At 37.4% G+C, this 10,118-nt stretch overlaps 1 protein-coding gene across 1 annotated transcript; it reads right to left on the minus strand.

Moving 5' to 3' along the window:
* Positions 1–7,311: 7,311 nt before the first annotated feature.
* Positions 7,312–9,762, minus strand: LOC137722355 (beta-amyrin 28-monooxygenase-like). Its single transcript, XM_068461340.1, has 4 exons — positions 9,168–9,762; positions 8,616–9,034; positions 8,017–8,204; positions 7,312–7,866 (listed from the first exon to the last, which is right to left on the minus strand). Exons 1-4 carry the CDS (start codon positions 9,701–9,703, stop codon positions 7,555–7,557), a joined length of 1,455 nt encoding a protein of 484 aa, XP_068317441.1. The 5' UTR covers positions 9,704–9,762; the 3' UTR covers positions 7,312–7,554.
* Between the last annotated feature and the right edge of the window lie 356 nt (positions 9,763–10,118).

The following is a 10,118-nucleotide window of genomic DNA, read 5'->3' on the forward strand; positions in this document are numbered from 1 at the left end:
TGAGTTCCCAAAATGCCTCATGTTATAGGAGATGGGCATGTACATATAAGGCATAGAGGATCATCTCCCTTGGACGATGTGGGATCTAACAATCCACCCCCTTAGAGGCGCGACGTCCTCGTCGGCACACTTCCACCCAGGGATTGGCTCCGATACCAAATTGTCACATCCCAACTCGGGCTCGACCACATCCCGGGCTCGACTCCGTCGTAACACGATATTGTCCGCTTTGGGCCCCGACCATACCCTCACGATTTTATTTATGGGAACTCACACGAGAACTTCCCAGTAGGTCACCCATCCTAAGATTGCTCTCGCCCGAACTCGCTTAACTTCAGAGTTCCGATGGAATTCGAAGCCAGTAAGTTCCCAAAAGGCCTCATATTATAGGAGGTGAGCATGTACATATAAGGCATAGAGGATTCTCTCCCCTGGGCGATGTGAGATCTAACATTGGAGTTCCTCTCCTCAAATCCTCAAGGAGCAAAGGAGAAGCAAAGAAGCAACCATCCAAGGAGTAAAAGAGGTGACTTGAAGGCCCTCCACTTTGGTGAATCCCTTGTGTAAACAAGGATGAGCTTCATAGGTAATGAAACTCAAACTCTCTCTTCTCTTTAATTTGTTAAATAGTCTTTTGGTTCACCATTCACTAGGCTTTGAAAGTCATGGGTTTTAGAATTGTTTTTTAATGCATGTCTACTTTAAAGTGTTAGTAGCTAGCTTATGTGTTCAAATGTTCTTAGCTAGGACAAAATTTTTCCTTCAGAATTTTCACTGGATTCTGGAAAAAATTTAAAACTTCATATCTTCTTCATTTCTCAACCATTTTTGACGTACTTTATATGGAAATGAAGCTTATGAAGAGTAGAACAAGTCTATACCTTTTAAAAGTCCAAAAAAGTGGATGGAATTGGACTGAAAAAGCTTGAAAGTCTCGGACCTATTTTCAACTCCTTGAAACTATGTGTTTCGACGTTGGCTCATCTCCCAACTTAGGTTAGTGGCCACGAGGAGTTGTGTAATGGCTTCTAAGCTTCCCAAAAACTTGTAACTCAAAATGAAAATCATTGGAGAATCCACACCCGAGTCGAAGCTCCGAGTTGGAGGTTCAAAACTTGATCATTTCATGACCAGTTCGTACGAAATGAGGGATAAAGTTGATTGGTGGGTGAGTAAAGCTCACGAGACCGGTTTTTAAAGACAAAAGGGTTCAAATTTTGTACAATATAAAATGTACATAGAATCTGAAAACTCTAACTCACCCTATCTAAAACAATGTTTCCAACACAAAATAATTAGCACACGTGTGTACAATTCTACTCGTTGTTAACGCACTTTAACTAAGCGTAATTTCTTCGTTACAAATCTGTTTCGGGTCTAACTCGCACTCACGCATTCGTAACAACGAGTATTAATTAATTACAATATCAAGAAAAAATAATTTAAAAGCTGAATAACTACATTCACGTCAGGTTCCACTTTTACCAAAAATGGCATAAATGTCATTTTACACACTCAGGGAGAAAATTACATGAAAAATTAGGGATGGATCGTCACATTAAGAGTTCTAAGTGATAAATCCGTTAATTGCTTAGATCTTAGAATTTAAGACTTAAATTTGGGATCCCAAAATCTAAGTTAAGGAGTTATTGTATACCCCAAATAATGAACTTTGTTTCACGTACGTTAAGCTCTAATAGCATCTCTAAGATTACTTTAAAAAAAATTTAGTTTAGCTAGTGAACAGTATCAACTAGGTAATTTAGCTAACCCATTTAATTTATTTCCAACAACACTCCCTATTTTAACAATCTTTAAGTATTTTTTTCTTTAACCATTCAATCTCTTTGAATATTTATTATTCAACCCAACTTTTAGAGCAACTCTAGCGTTGATGGGTGCTCGGGGGACAGGCCAGAGAAAAGGGCCCGAGGCCCTGTGGACCGGCTCCAGCGTGAAGGAGGAGGCCCGAGCTCCAGGCCCATGAAGAATTGCCAGCCCGAGAGCCCGAGTGGATGTGACGCCAGCGCTGATGTCGACCTGGCGTCAGGCCATTTAAAATTTTTTTTTTGTCAAGCGCATACACCACACTCACGCGTGGGGGCGCGTCACCGACACAAAATCAGATAAAAAACAGTGACTTTTCAGTCACCATTGGGAAGCCACGTGGCTTCCCATGGTCCGTTCGATCTCAACAGATCTTTATCTTGGACCGTTCAATATCAACGGTAAAAAAAATAAAAAAAGTCTTATTTAATATCCACCGTTCGATCTGAGATCAACAGTGGATATTAATATGCTTTATAAATAAAAAATTAAAAGAAAAAATAGTTTTAAAATTAAGAAAAGTTACCGTTGTGACATGTGGCACAATCTGGAGTGTTGGAATTCAAATTTTTTTATATCCAATGGCAGAGATTAATTAGTTGAATAAAAATTAAAAAAAATTGTAAAAAATTGTAAAAAATTCAAAAAAAAATCTGAAATTTTTTTTTAAAAAAAAATTGTTTTTACTTTTCTATAAATAACTTCTCATTATCATCTACCTTACACCATAATTTCATATTTTCTCAACTACTTCAATCACATTCCTTTCTTTCTCTCAAAGTTTCAATCCATTTTTTTTCAACAAAATGACTACTGATGCAGGTACGAATTAGTGGGAAAAGAACCAAAGAATCGATGTCCAGTCGTTGGAAATTACTTAGCCAATCGTTTAGTACGTGGAGAGACGCCTTGGCACAAGCTAGTAGTAATATTCGAAGTGGAGAAAATTACTCGGATCAGGTAACAATATATTATTTATTTGTTTGTACTATACCCAAATTTACATTATAATTATTTGTTTGTATTATTTATTTGTTACCTACTTACATTATAATTATTTGTTTGTATTATTTATTTGTTACTTATTTTCATTATAATTATTTCTTCTCCCGCATTGTGTAGGAACTTCAAGCACAAGCCTGGTACGCTGCCAAAACCAAAAGCAAAAATAAATCATTCAACTGGTGGGAATGTTGGAATATTGTCAAAGATTGTCCTAAATTTAGAGTTGTGCCTATCGGTCCAGAAGTTTTCATGAACAACACCCCTCTACACCCGATCATGTCTCGCATGTTCATAAAGATGATGCAGAAGAAGTGCCCGAAACGCCCCTCCCTGAACAAGCGTCGGGTTCGACCCGTTATCCAATTAGGCCTCAAGGTAAGAAGGCTTCAAAGAGAAAAGGGAGTACTTCCAAGAATGATTATGCAAAGTTCATGGAAGAACTTACTCGCCAAGGTGAATTGACTTTGGTGAGGGAAGTGGCGAAATATGAGGCTGATAAGGCTAGAGAAGACGCAAAAGCTGCAGCTATTGAGAGAGAATTTCAGGCTAATGAGAGAGAAAGAGAGCTACTTAGGCAAGAAAGGGAACATGTTAGAGAAGAAAGACGGGCTCAATGTGATCGTGAGATTATGAACACGCCTTTAGAAGGGAAGTCTCCAAATTCTAAATTTTTTTGGAAGTCAGAGAAAGCGGACGTGGTGCAAAGGAGGCGTGCAAGAGAAGCGAGAGCAAGCCAACGAGTACGATTAAAAATTTTATCGGAAATCCATCCCCAATAATTGTCTTTTTGGATTTTATGACAAGTGGCGCAACGATAACGATTAAAAATCTTATCCGAAATTACAAATAAAATTATTTTGTATTATTTAATAATACTTTGGATAATGACACGTGATGCAACGAGAACGATTAAAAATCTTATCCGAAATTACAATTAAAATTATTTTGTATTATTTTATAAATAAAAAAAATACTAATATTTTATTGCCTATTGCCAGGGTTATTGAAGTGTAACGGTGGAGATGCAAGGGGCGATTACTGTTCATTAAGGGCAGTTACTGTTCATTAAGTGGATTGAATAGTGAATAGCCTGGAAGGAGGGCTCCAACGCTGGAGTTGCTCTTAAGGGATAGAGTGTGAGTTTTAATAGTTTTTTAATATTCAGCTTTTGTTAGTTTCTTTCTCCAATTCTTAAAATTTAATTTAAGAAGTTACTATTCATTTTGTTTAGTTATAGTGTCCATAAAGTTAAGTTAAAGAGTCTCTTGGAGATGACTTTTATGAGTTTGGCCCTTTAAACTAGCATTTCAAGAGATTTAAGGAGTCTCCCAGAGATGTTCTAATCACTTATTAAGTGAATGCTCAGGCTAGTTTTTCAAGAGATTTAAGGAGTCTCCCAGAGATGTTCTAATCACTTATTAAGTGAATGCTCAGGCTAGTTTTGAAGTCCATGCAAAACTTGTTTAGACTGAAAGAAGGAACAAATGCTATTAGAGTATCTCCAAGAGAAACTCTAAATTTTGCTAAAGCAACAAGTAAACAGTATCAAAAAATTATTTTAGTTACTTAGTTTAGTTTTTCATCTTCAATAACACTCACTATATTAACAAATTTTGAATATTTTATAATTAACAATTCAAATCCAAGCCACTTATTTTTTAAAATAACCTTCTCTCTCTTCTTTTTCTCTGTGCTCAAGGTTCCAAGGTTGAGTTTAATTATTTGTTTAATATTTAGCAAGTGAATAGTTGCTCTCTAAATTTAAAATGACGGTTCATTTTGCTATAATAGAGACTTCTCCTACTGCATCTCTTGGAGATGAATTTTTTGAGTTCTGACGCTTTAAAATAGAGTTTTGGTTGTTTTAAATCATCTCTTGGAAATGCTCTCAGAATAGAAATTGTATTGGATTTGCAAAGGTACCTTTAGTTAAATTTATCACACCGATTATTTCTAAGGAAAAAAAAATTAGATCAGAAAGTCATGAATGAATATGAAAGGAAATGAGTATAAACGCTTAAAACTTGCAGGCTAACAAACTAAAACAATTAGCCATTTAGGTGCTTGGAATTGAAACTATAATAAAATAGACTTAGAATTTAAGCGGTTCACTCATCAATGCTAGACTATCTCCAATATGTTGCTCAAAATATATTGATTTCAAATGTTACAAAAAGAGCTCAGCTAAAACATGAATTTACTCTCGTTCCCCTGAAGAAGGGTTCCCACCTCTTTATTTAGGCCCATGTGAACACAACAATCCTTAGGCTCGCCTGCTTTTACTTTTCTATATTTAATGCGTCACTTACTTAGCCTAGCGTGCTGAAAATCTTTTTCATCATTAGTCGGTATTTGACGATAAAGTGACATTTTATCAGTCGGAATTGCATGTCCTTCTACCTAAATATTATCGATCGATTATTGTATTCCGCAGCACACCGACTTTGACCTGGTTACGCTCAAGTTAAGCGAGTACACCTACCACCATGTGTATATAATAAATATGTTGACGATTTGGCATATCTTTTGATTACCCCCAAAAAGGTTATGTAGCACTTTATAAATTGACGTATTCGTTTGTTGAATTGTTTATCATATTTAATTCATTGAAATGTTATGTTTAATTTTAGGATTGATTAGTCGTGCACATTTTCATATAATGAGAAGTTTTTTAATTGATTCGAAACACAAGTTGATTCATCACATGTATGTGATTATAGATTTTAGACTTTTGATACGTGGCACTTTGAGCTGCGAGAATGACCGAAATGTCTATAGCCAATAGTACTTAGGCGATTGAACCAGTCAGGTTTTCCCGTTAGAATTTGAATAAGCTATTCCGACAGACTGACTAGCCGAAATGCATGATCAGACAACCATAGTCCGATAGGCTAGGATTAAAAAATATTACTTGTCTAACGAATAAGGAGACTCTAATTCATGTCATATTAAGATCTCTTGGAGATTAGACAACATAATCATAATCATATGATAATTGAATATCTTATTCTAGATTCCCTTCTAGATAGTTTCCAATTAAATGTGGACTACTAACTCTAGCATGGGTATTTATCTCGGGACAAATATCTATGGGATCTCCGATTACTTCTCTTAGATCATCTAATCAACACATATATTCTCTATACACCGTCTATGAGTAGACATGGATGGTTCATGATGTTATCACACCACTCATTCTCTAGAACTACTCATGTGACTTGATTTTCCAAATTCAGAGATATGTAGGCAGCCTGAATCCTGATCATGGATTTAATCACACCCCTCAATCAAACCCCATTCATCCCTCTCTGGAGATCATCTTGATTATGATCAATACTACCTTGGTATGAGGATATGCACAAATTTAGTTCTAACAAATAAAAATTATTTTTATTTAAATTATAACCATTTCTAAAACGCGGTCTAGGCGACCGCTTTGGCGGGCTCAGTGGACGCTAGGCGGTCTGGGAGGCCTGGAAAAGAAACTTCTATTGCGAGATTCACAACCTTCTTGTCTCCCCAAGTCTCATTGTCTGCCTCTCTGTTTGCTAGAAGAGAAGTCGAATATGGTGAGAGAGAGAGAGGTAGATGAAATTTGTGCAATTGCAGGGATGGGTGAGAGAGAGGTAGATGAAATTTGTGCAATTGCAGGGATGGGTGATGGTGACAGGTTGTAGAAGGTTTGCATAAATGGGTGTGGCGACAAGTTGTAGAAGATGCGTGTAATTGCAAAAAGCTGCAAGTTAGGGTTTTAAGCAATTTGCAACTTTTTGCTTTAGTTTGTGAAGGATTAATTAAAAAAAGAATGCAGGGCCAACGTTTTATTTTATTGAGAGGCCCAACAATATGGGCTTACAAAATGATACAATTTTTGAGCTTTACATGTATCCTCATATTTAACATATATACCTATATATATTCTTTTTCTATTTTTAATAACATAGCATCAATGTTTATTTATATATATATATATATTTTTTTTTTATGTCGTAAATTTGATTAATTTATATGTGGTTTGAATTGTGAACTTGTTGTACATGTGTCATCCTATAATACTCCTCACTAGTGTTATATGACACATATGCTTAATGTGTTTAAAATTTTGGACTTGTTGGATACTCTTTTTGCATTTTATCATTTTTTTATTATCTTATCTATAGATTTGATACAAATATAATTTTTTATAAGTGTCAATATGCATTTATTTATAAGATATACAAAAAATTTATCTAAATATGCCTAGGCGCCCACCTAGACCCCCACCTAGCTGCCTAGGCGCTAGGCTCTATGCCGCCGTCCTAATAACGCCTAACATTTTTAGGAACCTTGACTATAACACATGATGTATCTACTTGTGTTTCATATATATAAAAAAAAATATCTCATGGTATAATATGTACTGAGGGGACGAAGTGACCATATATAATATCCAAGCGTACAGTGAAATATCGAGGAAGAGGCATTAGGAATTTAGAAAGCTGCGCTAACAATATATTATTTGATTGAGATTTCCATTATACATTTTCATATCTTGAAACATGATCATCAAGTGGCCACGTACAACGGTACAAGATTTTGTTACAGAAGAAGTGATTGCATTGAAAAAAAAAAAAAAAAGGACGTACGGAGAGCTCGAAGAACGAATACAATAACCAAGAAAAAAAAAAATACAAAGCCTTGTTTGATGGTTTTTTACTTTCAAGTATAAGCTTAGCTAGATAATTAAGCTGCGGCGGTCTTAGGGTGAGGAAAAAGGCGGACAGGGAGTCCCTTGGCGGGCACGGGCATTGGGTCAACTACCATCTGCTCGTTGGGAATGACTTTCTCCCATTTGAACCTCTTCACCAAGTTGTGCATGAACACTAGGATCTCCAATCGGGCGTACTCTTTGCCGGGGCACATCCTAGGACCTCCTCCAAAGGGCACAAACGTGTATGGTGCTGGACCTTTTCCTTCGAATCTTGAAGGGTCGAATTTGAATGGTTCCGGGAAGTAAGCTGCGTTCTTGTGTGTTGAGTTTGCGCTCCAATATAACTGCAATATACCACACAAAATTAAATACTAAATTCCAGCTCAAATCTCACAAACGAAAGTTGTTGAATTAGAAAAAAGAAAAAAAGAAAAAAAGAAAAAAAAAAGGAGAGGTTATTAGATGCTATATCTGTGTGTTGTGTGTATATGTACCTTCCAGCCCTTTGGAATGCTGAAACCATTGAAGACAAAGTCAGACAAGGCTTCCCTGAAAGCTCCTTGAAGAGGTGGAGCCAATCTGAGAACTTCCTGAGCTACGTTCCATGAGTATTTCATCTTCTGTAGGTCATCCCAATTCAACAACTCCCCTGGGGCTTTTGCGCTTAGGACCTCCATTTGCTCTGTTCATTATATTAATTAATATTATCGTAAGTAATCAATCAGTGCCAGATAAATAAATAATCTAATATTAAGTTATTAAAATAAAAATATGTTAAATATGTAATTGCAGGAGAAGAATCAGCAAGGCCAGCCTGGCTGATCTTTTTTTACTACTATGTGTCTTAGCCTCTGCCTGCCTACCTGCCGTGCCGACTCAACCAAAGTTCAAAGAAAATAGAATATATATATATATATATATAGAGAGAGAGAGAGAGAGAGAGAGAGAGCGCCTCTATTTTTTTAACATTAAAAAAATGTATTCATAATTGAGTTTGATCTTAAAATTGGGATTAAAACGCTAAAATTACGCCTATTAAATTTTCACTTTTAATAAATTTAAAGGATAAATGACCATCTATTTTGATAATTACCCTTGTAGACTTCGTCATAAATATGAGGAAGTTCGGCAAGATACTTGACAATAAAAGTGCACGTAGCGCTGGCTGTGTCATGGCCGCCAATCAGCAGCCCCAAAATCTTATCGGCGATATCGTGTTCCTTCATGTGACTTCCGTGCTCGTCGCACAACAACAACATGTGTGACAATATGTCTTGCGTCGGCGACGCCTTGCCCTCCGCCAAGTCTATCTTCCTCTGCTTGATGATCTTCGTCAGCTCCTCCCTGATGAAGTTGGATGCCTTGATCGCTTTGTAAAACGGAGTTCCCGGGAAATCCAGAGGCATCGATAGGAGTCCAGCGGCCAAAACTGCGAACGGGTCGCCTAGCTTGGCGATTTCAACCGAGTCGTCCAGGCTCACAAACAACCGTGCAGCAAGCCAAAAGGTGTAGCTGTTTGTTCAAACATGCATAACATCCATGATCAGATATTAATATTACATAGTGATACATTATGTGATTGTTATGTTATTAGATTGTTAACATAAATCACTTTCTAATAATAAAATACTAGACGAAGACTTACTTCTTGGCGAGGGGGAAAACTTCAACTTCCTTCTTGTTTTCCCAGCCGTCGGCGAAGTGGCGTCGGGCGACGGTGTCCATGATGCCGATGTATCGCTGGAGAGCTTCGGGCTTCATGAAGTTGGGAAGCATCTTTCTCATCTTCTTGGCCTCCTCCTTGGCGGAAGTCTCCATAGAAGAAGGGAAGATTTTGTTGACGGAGCTGGGCCACCATGCAGTGACGAGCTTGTTCTCGTTGGAGAACAAGAACTTGTTGCAGGCTGCGCCGCAGAAGATGGCGGCCTTCTCGCCCATGAGGGAGGTCTTAAACACTTCGGAAGAGTACTTGGTCATGCGGTCGAAGATGAACTTCTCTGGGTGACCTTTCCATCCTGTGGCCAGGAACTGGTAGGTCTCACCGATCATCGGGTAGCCAACTTTGCCAGGCGGCAGGTTGGTGCCGACGAACTGGGCTCTGTGCCGGTAAAAGAGTACGGAGAGAGAAAGAGTAATGAAGGAGACAAACCCTAAGAGGAGGGTCAGATAGAAGTGCTCCATTTTGTTGTTTAAGAAGTGAGGAACGTGCTTTGAGTTTGTTTGTTTGATGGAGGTGGATGTGTTGTGAGCCGTTTATATAGGCAGATTTTCTGTAATGTGTAAATGGGGTGGAGAGAGAGTGTCTGGGAGTGGCTATATCAAAGTCAAATTAAGCTGGCTCTTACTTGTTGAATTATATTCTGGTGAGCTAGCAGGGGCATTCTCGCATGACGATGAATGTGAAAGTCGCACTGCCAATTATTATTATAAATTTATTTATTTTGTCATGTGCCAACATGAACAAGAACAAGTCCAGTCCCAATTGCACACCTGTACGAGTGTATAAGTAAAGTTAGGCAGACTAGGTTTTAGATCATATTGGTAAATTATATGATGTGGAACTAATAAGAAATAAAGATAATAAATATTAAATAAT

This window comes from Pyrus communis, chromosome 17 (genome assembly GCF_963583255.1).
Source record: "Pyrus communis chromosome 17, drPyrComm1.1, whole genome shotgun sequence".
Taxonomy (NCBI): Eukaryota; Viridiplantae; Streptophyta; class Magnoliopsida; order Rosales; family Rosaceae; genus Pyrus; species Pyrus communis.

What these genes read in the sequence shown, in the direction of transcription:
- LOC137722355 (XM_068461340.1), bottom strand. Translation starts at nt 9,703, where the DNA reads ATGGAGCACTTCTATCTGACCCTCCTCTTAGGGTTTGTCTCCTTCATT. An exon ending in GTTTTCCCCCTCGCCAAGAA is followed by an intron (nt 9,035 to 9,167) that starts GTAAGTCTTCGT and finishes TTGAACAAACAG; the next exon opens with CTACACCTTTTGGCTTGCTG. An exon ending in GCATTCCAAAGGGCTGGAAG is followed by an intron (nt 7,867 to 8,016) that starts GTACATATACAC and finishes GGTATATTGCAG; the next exon opens with TTATATTGGAGCGCAAACTC.